At 47.3% G+C, this 17,213-nt stretch overlaps 1 protein-coding gene across 1 annotated transcript; it reads left to right on the top strand.

The window, feature by feature from the left end:
• Positions 1 to 1,919: 1,919 nt before the first annotated feature.
• On the top strand, positions 1,920 to 16,921 carry LOC120041087 (kinesin-like protein KIF1A; the record flags this gene model as incomplete). Its single annotated transcript, XM_038986057.1, has 6 exons — positions 1,920 to 2,098; positions 11,724 to 11,835; positions 14,237 to 14,314; positions 16,293 to 16,358; positions 16,458 to 16,554; positions 16,821 to 16,921. Coding segments are annotated over 6 exons (633 nt in total), but the record flags the coding sequence as incomplete, so codon positions are not given.
• Positions 16,922 to 17,213: the final 292 nt, after the last annotated feature.

Below are 17,213 nucleotides of genomic sequence, written 5' to 3' on the forward strand. Positions count from 1 at the left end.
TTCACATTGTTCGTAACTTATTTTGTACATAATGTTACTGCTCCGTCTCTTATGGCCGAACAGAGATTCTGGACATCAGAACAGCGATTATTCATCTTGAACTGGATAAATATGTTTTCTTTAATGAGTCCGCTGTGAAGAATGTACTGCTTTCTCAAGACCAGGCCCAAATCCACGTCATTCGAGTGAAGAAAAGAATGGGGAAAAGGTGGAGGAGTGCGGGTTGCCTTGTAAGAATTCGTCAGTGAGTAGGTAAACCACCACTACCATCCGTATTATTGGCCAACGTAAAATCATTGGAAAATAAACTGGTAGATCTACGATTAAGACTATTCTACCAACGGGACATTAAAAACTGTAATATCTTATGTTTCACCGAGTTGTGGCTGAACTACGACACGGAAAATATAGAGCTGGCTGGGTTTTCCATGCATCGGCAGGACAGAGCAGCTATGTCTGGTAAGACGAGGGGCAGGGATGTCTATTTGTCAATAACAGCTGGTGCGTGATGTCTAATATTAAAGAAGTCTCAAGGTATTGCTCGCCTGAGGTAGAGTAACTCATGATAAGCTGTAGACCACACTATCTACCAAGAGAGTTCTCATCTATATTATTCATAGTAGTCTATTTACCACCACAAACCGATGCTGGCCCTAAGACCACACTTAACGAGCTGTATACCGCCATAAGCAAACAAGAAAATGCTCATCCAGAAGCGGTGCTCCTAGTGGCCGGGGACTTTAATAAAGGCAAACTTAAATCCGTCACATGTGCAACTAGAGGAAAAAAAGCTCTAGACCACCTTTACTCCACACACAGAGACGCATACAAAGCTCTACCTCGCCCTCCATTTGGCAAATATGACCATAATTCTATCCTCTTGATTCCTGCTTACATGCATAAACTAAAGCAGGAAGTACCAGTTACTCACTCAATACAGAACTGGTCAGATGACACGGATGCTAAGCTACAGGACTGTTTTGCTAGCACACACTGGAATATGTTCCGGGATTCATCCAATGGCATTGAGAAGTTTACCACCTCAATCACCGGCTTCATCAATAAGTGCATCGATGTCGTCGTTCCCTCAGTGAACGTACGTACTTATTCCAACCAGAAGCCATGGATTACAGGCAACATCCGCACTGAGCTAACAGCTAAAGCTGCCACTTTCAAGGAGCGGGACGCTAATCCGGACGCGTATAAGAAATCCCACTACGCCCTCCGACGAACCATCAAACAGGCAAAGCGTCAATACAGGACTAAGATTGAATCCTACTACACCGGCTCTGACGCTCGTTGGATATTATTGACTTCAAATTAAACCCAGCCGCGAGTTGCCCAGTGACACAAGCCTACCAGTCGAGCTAAATGCATTTTATGCTCGCTTCGAGGCAAGCAAAACTGAAGCATGCATGAGAGCACCAGCTGTTCCGGAAGACTTTGTGATCACGCTCTCCGTAGCCGATGTGAGCAAGACCTTTAAACAGGTCAACATTCACAAAGCCGCTGGGCCAGACGGATTACCAGGACGTGTACTCATGCACGGACCAATTGGCAACTGTCTTCACTGACATTTTCAACCTCTCCCTGTCTGAGTCTGTAATACTAACATGTTTCAAGCAGACCACCATAGTCCCTGTGCCCAAGAAAGCGAAGGTAACCTGCCTAAATTATTACCGCAATGTAGCACTCATGTCTGTAACCATGAAGTGCTTTGAAAGGCTGGTCATGACTCACATTAATATCATCATCCCGGAAACCCTAGACCAGCTCCAATTCGCATTTTGAGAAGGATATGAGGAGAGAGGAAACGAGGAATTGAAGAAAGACTAGAAAGACCTAGTTGGTAATGTAACTCTTTGTCCCCCACCCCCCTCTCCCATCCCCCCCCCCTCCCCCCCCTCCCTCCTCCTCAGGTGAGCTATATGGAAATATACTGTGAGCGTGTGCGTGACCTCCTGAACCCTAAGAATAAGGGGAACCTGCGTGTGAGGGAACACCCCCTGATGGGGCCATACGTAGAGGACCTGTCCAAGCTGGCTGTAACATCCTACAACGACATCCAGGACCTCATGGACTCTGGAAACAAGGCCAGGTGAGGGGACAGATGTATGGATGGATGGGTGGATGGATGGGTAGGTGGGTGGATGGATGGGTGGATCGGTGGATGGATGGGTGGGTGGGTATTTGGTTGGGTGGTTGGGTGGTTGGGTGGATGGATGGGTAGGTGGGTGTTTGGTTGGTTGGGTGAATGGATGGGTAGGTGGGTGGGTATTTGGTTGGGTGGTTGGGTGGTTGGGTGGATGGATGGGTAGGTGGGTGGGTATTTGGTTGGGTGGTTGGGTGGATGGATGGGTAGGTGGGTGGGTATTTGGTTGGGTGGTTGGGTGGATGGATGGATGGGTGGGTGGGTGGGTGGATGGGTGGATGGATGGGTAGGTGGGTGGGTATTTGGTTGGGTGGTTGGGTGGATGGATGGATGGGTGGGTGGGTGGATGGATGGGTAGGTGGGTGGGTGGATGGGTAGGTGGGTGGGTGGGTGGGTGGATGGATGGATGGGTAGGTGGGTGGGTATTTGGTTGGGTGGTTGGGTGGATGGATGGATGGGTGGGTGGGTGGATGGATGGGTAGGTGGGTGGGTGGATGGGTAGGTGGGTGGGTGGGTGGGTGGGTGGATGGATGGGTAGGTGGGTGGGTGGATGGGTGGATGGATGGGTAGGTGGGTGGGTATTTGGTTGGGTGGTTGGGTGGATGGATGGATGGGTGGATGGGTAGGTGGGTGGGTGGATGGATGGATGGATGGGTGGGTGGGTGGGTGGGTGGGTGGATGGGTAGGTGGGTGGGTGGGTGGATGGATGGATGGGTGGGTGGGTGGGTGGGTGGGTGGGTGGGTGGGTGGATGGCTGGGTGGGTGGGTGGGTGGATGGCTGGGTGGGTGGGTATTTGGTTGGGTGGTTGGGTGGATGGATGGATGGGTAGGTGGGTGGGTATTTGGTTGGGTGGTTGGGTGGATGGATGGATGGGTAGGTGGGTGGGTGGGTATTTGGTTGGGTGGTTGGGTGGGTGGATGGATGGGTAGGTGGGTGGGTATTTGGTTGGGTGGTTGGGTGGATGGATGGATGGATGGGTGGATGGGTAGGTGGGTGGGTGGATGGATGGGTAGGTGGGTGGATATTTGGTTGGGTGTGTTGGTGGGTGGGGGAATGGCTGGATGGGTGGGTGGGTGGATGGCTGGGTGGGTGGGTGGGTGGGTATTTGGTTGGGTGGTTGGGTGGATGGATGGATGGGTAGGTGGGTGGATGGCTGGGTAGGTGGGTGGGTGGGTATTTGGTTGGGTGGTTGGGTGGATGGATGGATGGGTAGGTGGATGGGTGGGTGGATGGATGGGTAGGTGGGTGGATATTTGGTTGGGTGGTTGGGTGGATGGATGGATGGGTGGATGGATGGATGGGTGGGTAGGTGGGTGGGTGGGTGGATGGGTGGGTGGGTGGATGTCTGGATGGGTGGATGGGTGGATATTTGGTTGGGTGTGTTGGTGGGTGGGGGAATGGCTGGATGGGTGGGTGGATGGCTGGATGGGTGGTTGGGTGGGTGGATGGCTGGATGGGTGGTTGGGTGGATGGATGGGTAGGTGGAAGGATGAGTGAATGGCTGGGTGGGTGGTTGGGTGGATGGCTGGGTGGGTGCTCGGCACCCCAATGTTGGAACAAACTTCCCCCTAACGTCAGGACAGCTGAGTCCCTATCTTCCCAAAAACGTCTGAAAACCTACCTCTTCAAAAAGTATCTTTATTAATCCTCACACTTGTCTTCTCTTACAAGCGCTGACTTTGCTGTTTGTTGATTTATTGAGGAAAAGTTTGACTTACTATGATTGTGGTTGTCTCACATAGGTACCTTATGACGAATGCACTAAGTCAGTCTGGACAAGAGTGTCTGCGAAATGACTGTCAATGTAATACAGTGCTGAGTTCAACTGCATACGGGGTGATGGGGTTTCTCATGGAGTCAATGTTAAATATTCTGGCTCCCCGTTAGCAATAGCACTTAGAAGGAAGCAATAGGTTGAGCATGCATCTAAATGGATTGAAAGTATAGAGAAGGTTTGGGCCCCACGGGAGGCTGGTAGCTACTTAATTGGGGAGGACGGGCTCGTGCTAATGGCTGGAGTGGAATCAGTGGAATGGTATCAAATACATCAAACACTTGGTTACCATGGTTTCCATGTGTTTGATGCCATTCCGTTTGCTCCGTTCCAGCCATTATTATGAGCCGTCTGCTCGGGTTCCTGTCCTAAATGACATCCTGTGTTCAGTGTGTTACCTTCGACCAGAGCCCTTACCGGGGGGCAATTTGGGACGCAGCCTCGGTGAGACGCAGCAGGCTATTCTGTACCATGTTGGACGAGAATGAATAGATTAATTAAGCACACGGTGCTCTGTCCATAAGGGAATTTACTGCCTGAGAAGACTTGAACTGGCAGACCAGAAAAGATTTTACATGAGAGTTCATTAACCAACACATCAGACACCAGCTGAGATAGCCGTATAACTAGGACACTCCAGCAGACAAACAGGACAAACAGGCATTTCAATGATCGTAGGTACAAAACAACGATGAATTATTGCAGTTTTCAGACTTGTTGGGTGGGTGAGCACGTGTCCATGCTGAAACGTATTGGAACCATATTAGCCCTGTCGATGATAAATTACTCAATAATTAATTAATTCATCAATGAATGAATTGATTTCTCTATACCTGGCAGTTCTGTAACCTTGAAATCTCCATTAACTTACTAAAATGTACCATCCTGATGTGTAGCTGTACGCACCTATGTGGTGATACATCAGTGCTGCTTAGCTCAGTCAGACAGCTCTGTGCTCTGTCCATTCATCCACCCCTCCACTGTGCTCTGTCTATTCATCCACCCCTCCACTGTGCTCTGTCTATCCATCCACCCCTCCACTGTGCTGTCTATTCATCCACCCCTCTACTGTGCTCTGTCTATCCATCCACCCCTCCACTGTGCTCTGTCTATTCATCCACCCCTCGACTGTGCTCTGTCCATCTATCCGCCCCTCCACTGTGCTCTGTCTATTCATCCACCCCTCCACTGTGCTCTGTCTATTCATCCACCCCTCTACTGTGCTCTGTCTATTCATCCACCCCTCCACTGTGCTCTGTCTATTCATCCACCCCTCTACTGTGCTCTGTCTATCCATCCACCCCTCCACTGTGCTCTGTCTATTCATCCACCCCTCTACTGTGCTCTGTCTATCCATCCACCCCTCCACTGTGCTCTGTCTATCCATCCACCCCTCCACTGTGCTCTGTCTATTCATCCACCCCTCGACTGTGCTCTGTCCATCTATCCACCCCTCCACTGTGCTCTGTCCATCCATCCACCACTCCACTGTGCTCTGTCTATTCATCCACCCCTCTACTGTGCTCTGTCCATTCATCCACCCCTCTACTGTGCTCTGTCTATTCATCCACCCCTCCACTGTGCTCTGTCCATTCATCCACCCCTCCACTGTGCTCTGTCTATTCATCCACCCCTCTACTGTGCTCTGTCTATTCATCCACCCCTCCACTGTGCTCTGTCCATCCATCCACCCCTCCACTGTGCTCTGTCTATTCATCCACCCCTCTACTGTGCTCTGTCTATTCATCCACCCCTCCACTGTGCTCTGTCCATCCATCCACCCCTCCACGGTGCTCTGTCTATCCATCCACCCCTCCACTGTGCTGTCTATTCATCCACCCCTCTACTGTGCTCTGTCTATCCATCCACCCCTCCACTGTGCTCTGTCTATACATCCACCCCTCCACTGTGCTCTGTCTATTCATCCACCCCTCTACTGTGCTCTGTCTATTCATCCACCCCTCTACTGTGCTCTGTCTATCCATCCACCCCTCCACTGTGCTCTGTCTATTCATCCACCCCTCGGCTGTGCTCTGTCTATTCATCCACCCCTCTACTGTCCTCTGTCTATTAATCCACCCCTCCACTGTGCTCTGTCTATTCATCCACCCCTCCACTGTGCTGTCTATTCATCCACCCCTCTACTGTGCTCTGTCTATCCATCCACCCCTCCACTGTGCTCTGTCTATTCATCCACCCCTCGGCTGTGCTCTGTCTATTCATCCACCCCTCTACTGTCCTCTGTCCATTCATCCACCCCTCCACTGTGCTCTGTCTATTCATCCACCCCTCTACTGTGCTCTGTCTATTCATCCACCCCTCCACTGTGCTCTGTCCATCCATCCACCCCTCCACTGTGCTCTGTCTATTCATCCACCCCTCTACTGTGCTCTGTCCATCCATCCACCCCTCCACTGTGCTCTGTCTATTCATCCACCCCTCCACTGTGCTCTGTCCATCCATCCACCCCTCCACTGTGCTCTGTCTATTCATCCACCCCTCCACTGTGCTCTGTCTATTCATCCACCCCTCTACTGTGCTCTGTCTATTCATCCACCCCTCCACTGTGCTCTGTCCATCCATCCACCCCTCCACTGTGCTCTGTCTATTCATCCACCCCTCTACTGTGCTCTGTCCATCCATCCACCCCTCCACTGTGCTCTGTCCATTCATCCACCCCTCCACTGTGCTCTGTCTATTCATCCACCCCTCTACTGTGCTCTGTCTATTCATCCACCCCTCCACTGTGCTCTGTCCATCCATCCACCCCTCCACTGTGCTCTGTCCATCCATCCACCCCTCCACTGTGCTCTGTCCATTCATCCACCCCTCCACTGAGGTGTCAGTATCGAACAGTGTTCTTCCACTTTGTTGTTTGTCAGGAGGAAAAATGGTTGTATTGACAAATGACTCCATTCTCTCTACTGCAACACTCTGGGCTGTGTTCTAATGACTCCATTCTCTCCTGCAACACTCTGGACTGTGTTCTAATGACTCCATTCTCTCTCCTGCAACACTCTGGGCTGTGTTCTAATGACTCCATTCTCCCTACTGCAACACTCTGGGCTGTGTTCTAATGACTCCATTCTCTCTACTGCAACACTCTGGGCTGTGTTCTAATGACTCCATTCTCTCTCCTGCAACACTCTGGGCTGTGTTCTAATGACTCCATTCTCTCTACTGCAACACTTTGGGCTGTGTTCTAATGACTCCATTCTCTCTACTGCAACACTCTGGGCTGTGTTCTAATGACTCCATTCTCTCTCCTGCAACACTCTGGGCTGTGTTCTAATGACTCCATTCTCTCTCCTGCAACACTCTGGGCTGTGTTCTAATGACTCCATTCTCTCCTGCAACACTCTGGACTGTGTTCTAATGACTCCATTCTCTCTCCTGCAACACTCTGGGCTGTGTTCTAATGACTCCATTCTCTCTACTGCAACACTCTGGGCTGTGTTCTAATGACTCCATTCTCTCTACTGCAACACTCTGGGCTGTGTTCTAATGACTCCATTCTCTCTACTGCAACACTCTGGGCTGTGTTCTAATGACTCCATTCTCTCTACTGCAACACTCTGGGCTGTGTTCTAATGACTCCATTCTCTCTCCTGCAACACTCTGGGCTGTGTTCTAATGACTCCATTCTCTCTACTGCAACACTCTGGGCTGTGTTCTAATGACTCCATTCTCTCTACTGCAACACTCTGGGCTGTGTTCTAATGACTCCATTCTCTCTCCTGCAACACTCTGGACTGTGTTCTAATGACTCCATTCTCTCTACTGCAACACTCTGGGCTGTGTTCTAATGACTCCATTCTCTCCTGCAACACTCTGGACTGTGTTCTAATGACTCCATTCTCCCTACTGCAACACTCTGGGCTGTGTTCTAATGACTCCATTCTCTCTCCTGCAACACTCTGGACTGTGTTCTAATGACTCCATTCTCTCTACTGCAACACTCTGGACTGTGTTCTAATGACTCCATTCTCTCCTGCAACACTCTGGGCTGTGTTCTAATGACTCCATTCTCTCTCCTGCAACACTCTGGACTGTGTTCTAATGACTCCATTCTCTCTCCTGCAACACTCTGGACTGTGTTCTAATGACTCCATTCTCTCTCCTGCAACACTCTGGGCTGTGTTCTAATGACTCCATTCTCTCTCCTGCAACACTCTGGGCTGTGTTCTAATGACTCCATTCTCTCTACTGCAACACTCTGGGCTGTGTTCTAATGACTCCATTCTCTCTACTGCAACACTCTGGGCTGTGTTCTAATGACTCCATTCTCTCTACTGCAACACTCTGGGCTGTGTTCTAATGACTCCATTCTCTCTCCTGCAACACTCTGGACTGTGTTCTAATGACTCTATTCTCTCTACTGCAACACTCTGGACTGTGTTCTAATGACTCCATTCTCTCTCCTGCAACACTCTGGGCTGTGTTCTAATGACTCCATTCTCTCCTTCAACACTCTGGGCTGTGTTCTAATGACTCCATTCTCTCTCCTGCAACACTCTGGACTGTGTTCTAATGACTCCATTCTCTCTACTGCAACACTCTGGGCTGTGTTCTAATGACTCCATTCTCTCTACTGCAACACTCTGGGCTGTGTTCTAATGACTCCATTCTCCCTACTGCAACACTCTGGGCTGTGTTCTAATGACTCCATTCTCTCTCCTGCAACACTCTGGACTGTGTTCTAATGACTCCATTCTCTCTACTGTAACACTCTGGGCTGTGTTCTAATGACTCCATTCTCTCTACTGCAACACTCTGGGCTGTGTTCTAATGACTCCATTCTCCCTACTGCAACACTCTGGGCTGTGTTCTAATGACTCCATTCTCTCTACTGCAACACTCTGGGCTGTGTTCTAATGACTCCATTCTCTCTACTGCAACACTCTGGACTGTGTTCTAATGACTCCATTCTCTCTCCTGCAACACTCTGGGCTGTGTTCTAATCTCCATTCTCTCTCCTGCAACACTCTGGGCTGTGTTCTAATCTCCATTCTCTCTCCTGCAACACTCTGGGCTGTGTTCTAATGACTCCATTCTCTCTCCTGCAACACTCTGGGCTGTGTTCTAATGACTCCATTCTCCCTACTGCAACACTCTGGACTGTGTTCTAATGACTCCATTCTCTCTCCTGCAACACTCTGGACTGTGTTCTAATGACTCCATTATCTCTACTGCAACACTCTGGACTGTGTTCTAATGACTCCATTATCTCTACTGCAACACTCTGGACTGTGTTCTAATGACTCCATTCTCTCTCCTGCAACACTCTTGGCTGTGTTCTAATGACTCCATTCTCTCTCCTGCAACACTCTGGACTGTGTTCTAATGACTCCATTCTCTCTACTGCAACACTCTGGACTGTGTTCTAATGACTCCATTCTCTCCTGCAACACTCTGGGCTGTGTTCTAATGACTCCATTCTCTCTCCTGCAACACTGGGCTGTGTTCTAATGACTCCATTCTCTCTCCTGCAACACTCTGGACTGTGTTCTAATGACTCCATTCTCTCTCCTGCAACACTCTGGGCTGTGTTCTAATGACTCCATTCTCTCTCCTGCAACACTCTGGGCTGTGTTCTAATGACTCCATTCTCTCTACTGCAACACTCTGGGCTGTGTTCTAATGACTCCATTCTTTCTACTGCAACACTCTGGGCTGTGTTCTAATGACTCCATTCTCTCCTGCAACACTCTGGACTGTGTTCTAATGACTCCATTCTCTCTACTGCAACACTCTGGGCTGTGTTCTAATGACTCCATTCTCTCTACTGCAACACTCTGGACTGTGTTCTAATGACTCCATTCTCTCTACTGCAACACTCTGGGCTGTGTTCTAATGACTCCATTCTCTCTCCTGCAACACTCTGGGCTGTGTTCTAATGACTCCATTCTCTCTACTGCAACACTCTGGGCTGTGTTCTAATGACTCCATTCTCTCTACTGCAACACTCTGGACTGTGTTCTAATGACTCCATTCTCTCTCCTGCAACACTCTGGGCTGTGTTCTAATGACTCCATTCTCTCTCCTGCAACACTCTGGGCTGTGTTCTAATGACTCCATTCTCTCTACTGCAACACTCTGGGCTGTGTTCTAATGACTCCATTCTCTCTCCTGCAACACTCTGGGCTGTGTTCTAATGACTCCATTCTCTCTACTGCAACACTCTGGGCTGTGTTCTAATGACTCCATTCTCTCTACTGCAACACTCTGGACTGTGTTCTAATGACTCCATTCTCTCTCCTGCAACACTCTGGACTGTGTTCTAATGACTCCATTCTCTCTCCTGCAACACTCTGGGCTGTGTTCTAATGACTCCATTCTCTCTCCTGCAACACTCTGGACTGTGTTCTAATGACTCCATTCTCTCTCCTGCAACACTCTGGGCTGTGTTCTAATGACTCCATTCTCTCTCCTGCAACACTCTGGGCTGTGTTCTAATGACTCCATTCTCCCTACTGCAACACTCTGGACTGTGTTCTATTCCCCCCCAGTTTACTACAAATTAGCACATTGTCTCGTTTCATTAGCTCGAAACTAACAATCGCAATTATACAGTAGCAGAACCAGCCGTTGACGAACCGGCTTAAACCACCTCAAATTTTATGTAATTTCCCATTAGGCAGCTGAAAATTAATGTTTTGGTTGCTAGAGAGCATTTGGGGAAATTCGTTTTAATGGATCTGTTCTTTGGCTTATCTTGTTGCAATTAATTTTAGCCCCTCGTATAAAACTATTCACCGTGGAGGTTTCTGTGCTTCATTATTAGGATGGATCATAGACTGATCCCAGATGACTCAACCATTGTTATGGGGTTGTTGTTCTTCTTCTTCTGTCTCAATGCGTCTGTGGTGTTACATCATACAGGATGTTCTGTGGTGTTGCATCATACAGGATGTTCTGTGGTGTTGCGTCATACAGGATGTTCTGTGGTGTTACATCATACAGGATGTTCTGTGTTGTGTTACATCATACAGGATGTTCTGTGGTGTTGCGTCATACAGGATGTTCTGTGGTGTTGCGTCATACAGGATGTTCTGTGGTGTTACATCATACAGGATGTTCTGTGGTGTTACATCATACAGGATGTTCTGTGGTGTTGCGTCATACAGGATGTTCTGTGGTGTTACATCATACAGGATGTTCTGTGGTGTTGCGTCATACAGGATGTTCTGTGGTGTTACATCATACAGGATGTTCTGTGGTGTTACATCATACAGGATGTTCTGTGGTGTTACATCATACAGGATGTTCTGTGGTGTTGCATCATACAGGATGTTCTGTGGTGTTACGTCATACAGGATGTTCTGTGGTGTTACATCATACAGGATGTTCTGTGGTGTTGCGTCATACAGGATGTTCTGTGGTGTTACATCATACAGGATGTTCGTTCTGTGGTGTTACATCATACAGGATGTTCGTTCTGTGGTGTTACATCATACAGGATGTTCTGTGGTGTTGCATCATACAGGATGTTCTGTGGTGTTGCGTCATACAGGATGTTCTGTGCTGTTACATCATACAGGATGTTCTGTGCTGTTACATCATACAGGATGTTCTGTGGTGTTGCATCATACAGGATGTTCTGTGGTGTTACATCATACAGGATGTTCTGTGGTGTTGTTGAAGTGACACAGATCAGGGTCATGTTCAGTGGGGCACAAAGTACAAATTAATGTTTCTTATTGGACAAGTCCAGGAAAGGTAAATCCTGTTTCCGTCAGTTTTCTTCAATTTTGGTGCCAAATAAACGTGACCCAACATTCTCTTCTTCTCTGCAGGACGGTGGCCGCCACCAACATGAACGAGACTAGCAGTCGCTCCCACGCTGTGTTCAACATCATCTTCACTCAGAAACGACACGATGTTGAGACTGATAACACCTCTGAGAAGGTAGGGGGGGGGGGCGCCGTCTCGGCCAGAATGATCTCTCTTCATATTATACAGTACACTGTAGTACAGTGAAGTGCAACCAGGTTTGAATCTCCTTGCTTCCTCTCTCCTTGCTTCCTCTCTCCTCACATTCTTCTTTAAAGTTCAGGTAGCAGATATTGGACTCTAACAGATATGTATGTAGTTGTTGCTGTATAAATAAGCAATAAGGCCCGAGGAGGTGTGGTATATGGCCAATATACCACGGATAAGAGCTGTTCTTAGTCACAACACAACGCGGAGTGCCTGGATACAGCCCTTAGCCGTGGTATATTGGCCAAATACCACAAACCCCCGAGGTGCCTTATTGCTGTTATAAACTGGTTACCAACGTAGTTAGAGCTGTACAAATAAATGTTTTGTCATACCGGTGGTATACGGTCTGATATACAGTACCACAGCTGTCAGCCAATCAGCATTCAGCGCCCCGAACGAACCTGTTTATAGTAACTAATATACGTGGGTTCTATGACTCACATGTTGGGGGAACGTATTGGCTGTAGTATCTTACTGTACATGGTTTACATGGCTGTGAGGATTTTCTACAATATGACAACAACATATAGAATATTTATAGAATAAACATTGCATTTAATCAATTACCCGTGGAAATACGTATTTGAGTGAACATTAGCGAGAATGTTCGGTTTTAGTTCGCGGCAATCAGTCTAGTTGGCTAGGTTTAGGATATTTACTAGCCCATACCAGTGACAAACTTAGATAGCTACAGTGCCAGTCAAAAGTTAGGACACACCTACTCATTCAAGTTTTTTTTTTTTTTTTTTACTATTTTCTACATTGTAGAATAATAGTGAATACATCAAAACTATGAAATAACACATATGGAATCATGTAGTAACCAGAAAAGTGTTAAACAGATCAAAATATATTTTATATTTGAGATTCTTCAAAGTAGCCACCCTTTGCCTTGATGACAGCTTTACACACTCTTGGCATTCTCTCAACCAGCTTCACCTGGAATTATTTTCCAACAGTCTTGAAGGAGTTCCCACATATGCTGAGCACTTGTTGGCTGCTTTTCCTTCACTCTGCAGTCCAACTCAACCCAAACCATCTCAATTGGTGTCATCCTGATGCAGCCCTCCATCTCTCTCCTTCTTGGTCAAAATAACACTTACACAGCCTGGAGGTGTGTTGGGTCATTGTCCTCCCGGAGCCACAGAATGGCCGATTTACCCCAACGCGCAACCCCCCACAAACACCTTGAAAACTTGCTCTATACAGTAACAGTGACCTCCGTCACGGCTAAAACAATTATTTCCCATAAGCTTGTACTCTCTATAGTGTGACACCATCAGCATTTAGCTACCAGCACCTGGCAGACATGTTTACATTTGGTTAGTTATATCAGTGTTATTTAGATGGAAGATGTGAACTAAATGCTCTATAGCTAGCTAACGTTAGCAGGAAGGAAGCACGCTAGCTCTTTCACTTACCCCCGTTTCACTTCCATTCTCACGGTCTCTGCTGATGCTGCTGGCTGTTTGAGATGCTTTAGGAGCCACATCGCTGGTAGGGACAGCATCCACTTTGAGAAGAACAACTTCTTGCTGAAGCTCTCCTTCCATTGTTGATAGCAGAGTGGACGTTGTCAGGGATGAAATGTGCCCTTCAGATTGACGAGTAGACGCCTTATTCTCACAAACGTATCCCACTTTTTACTACGTTTAAAAAAAATAATAATCGTGTGATGGTGACCTTAGCGGTCTTGTAGGGATTTTTCCCCCCCTCCGAAAGTTAGAGTTGATTTGGAGAAAATAACAAACCTAACTTTTAAAATAACATTATAATATTATAATAATTGATTTAAATCAAGTGCTCTAAGGTTAATATTATCTGGGTTTCTGGCATTGAGGGAAAAATAAGGTGCTAAATTGCCTTTAAAACATCAGAGAGATGTGAGGAGAGAGAAACAGAGAAACATTATTCTGAGATTCATCCAAAGCTCTCTGTAAACTGCTTGAACTCTGTGATTTCAAGGACATAAAAAAAAAATGAATTAATTGCTGTTTTTTGTTTTGTTATCAGTGCTTGCACCCATAGCGCCATCTATCAATTTCAGATTGGTTTAAATTGCTCCAGCCTCATCCCTCAGCTGTATATAGGGAAAAAGAGTTATTGGCTGCTATTGGACTGAAAAACGAATTAAGGATTTAGGCTTTAAAGCTAATTGAAAAAAGTAACTTGTCGCCCTACGTGTGCCTGTGAGGGCACTTGATAATGTGTCCGTGACATTGTGAAGGAGGGTGTCTGGTGCCAACTGTTGCTGCCAACTGTGAGAATAAAGGACTTTAGTCAGCTAATGCATATCCCTGCACTCACATTGATGTTTCTGTCACAGGTCAGCAAAATCAGCCTGGTGGATTTGGCCGGCAGCGAGAGGGCCGACTCCACAGGAGCCAAAGGGACCCGGCTCAAGGTTTCTCCCTCCTCTGTCTTTCTCCCTCCTCTGTCTTTCTCCCTCCTCTGTCTTTCTCCCTCCTCTGTCTTCCTCCTCTGTCTTTCTCCCTCCTCTGTCTTTCTCCCTCCTCTGTCTTTCTTCCTCCTCTGTCTTTCTCCCTCCTCTGTCTTTCTCCCTCCTCTGTCTTTCCTCCTCTGTCTTTCTCCCTCCTCTGTCTTTCTCCCTCCTCTGTCTTTCTCCCTCCTCTGTCTTCCTCCTCTGTCTTTCTTCCTCCTCTGTCTTTCTCCCTCCTCTGTCTTTCTCCCTCCTCTGTCTTTCCTCCTCTGTCTTTCTCCCTCCTCTGTCTTTCTCCCTCCTCTGTCTTTCTCCCTCATCTGTCTTCCTCCTCTGTCTTTCTCCTTCCTCTGTCTTTCTTCCTCCTCTGTCTTCCTCCTCTGTCTTTCTCCCTCCTCTGTCTTCCTCCTCTGTCTTTCTTCCTCCTCTGTCTTTCTCCCTCCTCTGTCTTCCTCCTCTGTCTTTCTCCCTCCTCTGTCTTCCTCCTCTGTCTTTCTCCCTCCTCTGTCTTCCTCCTCTGTCTTTCTTCCTCCTCTGTCTTTCTCCCTCCTCTGTCTTTCTCCCTCCTCTGTCTTCCTCCTCTGTCTTTCTCCCTCCTCTGTCTTTCTCCTTCCTCTGTCTTTCTTCCTCCTCTGTCTTCCTCCTCTGTCTTTCTCCCTCCTCTGTCTTTCTCCTTCCTCTGTCTTTCTCCCTCCTCTGTCTTCCTCCTCTGTCTTTCTCCTTCCTCTGTCTTTCTCCCTCCTCTGTCTTTCTCCCTCCTCTGTCTTTCTTCCTCCTCTTTCTTTCTCCCTCCTCTGTCTTTCTCCCTCCTCTGTCTTTCTTCCTCCTCTGTCTTTCTTCCTCCTCTGTCTTTCTTCCTCCTCTGTCTTTCTCCCTCTGTCTTTCTCCCTCTGTCTTTCTCCCTCTGTCTTTCTCCCTCCTCTGTCTTTCTCCCTCCTCTGTCTTTCTCCCTCCTCTGTCTTTCTCCCTCCTCTGTCTTTCTTCCTCCTCTGTCTTTCTTCCTCCTCTGTCTTTCTCCTTCCTCTGTCTTTCTCCCTCCTCTGTCTTTCTTCCTCCTCTGTCTTTCTCCCTCCTCTGTCTTCCTCCTCTGTCTTTCTCCCTCCTCTGTCTTTCTCCCTCCTCTGTCTTTCTCCTTCCTCTGTCTTTCTCCTTCCTCTGTCTTTCTCCTTCCTCTGTCTTTCTCCTTCCTCTGTCTTTCTTCCTCCTCTGTCTTTCTCCTCTGTCTTTCTCCCTCCTCTGTCTTTCTCCCTCCTCTGTCTTTCTCCCTCCTCTGTCTTTCTCCTTCCTCTGTCTTTCTCCTTCCTCTGTCTTTCTCCTTCCTCTGTCTTTCTCCCTCCTCTGTCTTTCTCCCTCTGTCTTTCTCCCTCCTCTGTCTTTCTTCCTCCTCTGTCTTTCTCCTTCCTCTGTCTTTCTCCTCTGTCTTTCTCCTTCCTCTGTCTTTCTTCCTCCTCTGTCTTTCTCCTCTGTCTTTCTCCCTCCTCTCTCTTTCTCCCTCCTCTGTCTTTCTCCCTCCTCTCTATTTCTTCCTCCTCTGTCTTTCTCCCTCCTCTGTCTTTCTACTTCCTCTCTCTTTCTTCCTCCTCTGTCTTTCTTCCTCCTCTGTCTTTCTCCTTCCTCTGTCTTTCTTCCTCCTCTGTCTTTCTCCCTCTGTCTTTCTTCCTCCTCTGTCTCTTCATCCTCTGTCTCTTCATCCTCTTCTTCCTCTTCCTCTCCCTCTGCTTCTTTGTTACATAGTTTTCAAGTTTCACGTTTTCTAGTTTTCAGTCTTTGTGTAATGAATACATTTGAATGATTAAAATGGTTATATACTGCTCGTAGTGAGTTTCTTGGTGTTTACCTAGGGGGGTATCTTTTTACTTGTGAGGTGATTGAGTTGCGTTTGACCATATTATTCTTCGACTTCCATTGAAAAGGCTTTTTGCTTTCCCTTGTCCTGTTACAGGAAGGAGCAAACATCAACAAGTCTCTGACCACTCTGGGGAAAGTCATCTCTGCCTTGGCCGAAGTGGTATGGATGACTTATATTTATACACATGGATCATTCATATTTTTGTTTTACAATATAAGCTGGAAAATAAAGTTGATATTTTATTATTCACTTTTGTAGGATTCTGCACAAAATAAGAACAAGAAGAAAAAGAAAGTGGAGAGTCACATCCCTTACAGAGACTCTGTGTTGACCTGGCTACTGAGAGAGAACTTAGGTAGGAACCTTTAACTTTACAGAGACTCTGTGTTGACCTGGCTACTGAGAGAGAACTTAGGTAGGAACCTTTAACTTTACGGAAACTTATTACCTCACCTTGCTCAATGAACATTCAGACTAGTTTACTAACTCAGTAATCTCTGATCCCAGAAACAGATCTTGCTGACTTCATATAAATCCTACGTACAATCCTACGTTTACGTACGTAAACGGTCTTAATCAATCTGATAGACCCTAATTCTTCTGATCTTCTGTTTTGCTCAGGGGGAAACTCTCGTACTGCCATGGTTGCTGCTCTCAGTCCAGCTGACATCAACTATGACGAGACTCTCAGCACACTCAGGTACAACAACAAAAAAGGATGAGAGAACTCTCTATCTATCTATCTATCTATCTATCTATCTATCTATCTATCTATCTATCTATCTATCTATCTATCTATCTATCTATCTATCTATCTATCTATCTATCTATCTGTCTGTCTGTCTGTCTGTCTGTCTGTCTGTCTGTCTGTCTGTCTGTCTGTCTGTCTGTCTGTCTGTCTGTCTGTCTGTCTGTCTGTCTGTCTGTCTGTCTGTCTGTCTGTCTGTCTGTCTCTCTCTCTTTCTCTCTTTCTCTCTCTCTCTCTCTCTCTCTCTCTCTCTCCTGTCTGTCTGT

Source organism: Salvelinus namaycush, unplaced genomic scaffold (genome assembly GCF_016432855.1).
Source record: "Salvelinus namaycush isolate Seneca unplaced genomic scaffold, SaNama_1.0 Scaffold4034, whole genome shotgun sequence".
In the NCBI taxonomy this organism is placed as follows: Eukaryota; Metazoa; Chordata; class Actinopteri; order Salmoniformes; family Salmonidae; genus Salvelinus; species Salvelinus namaycush.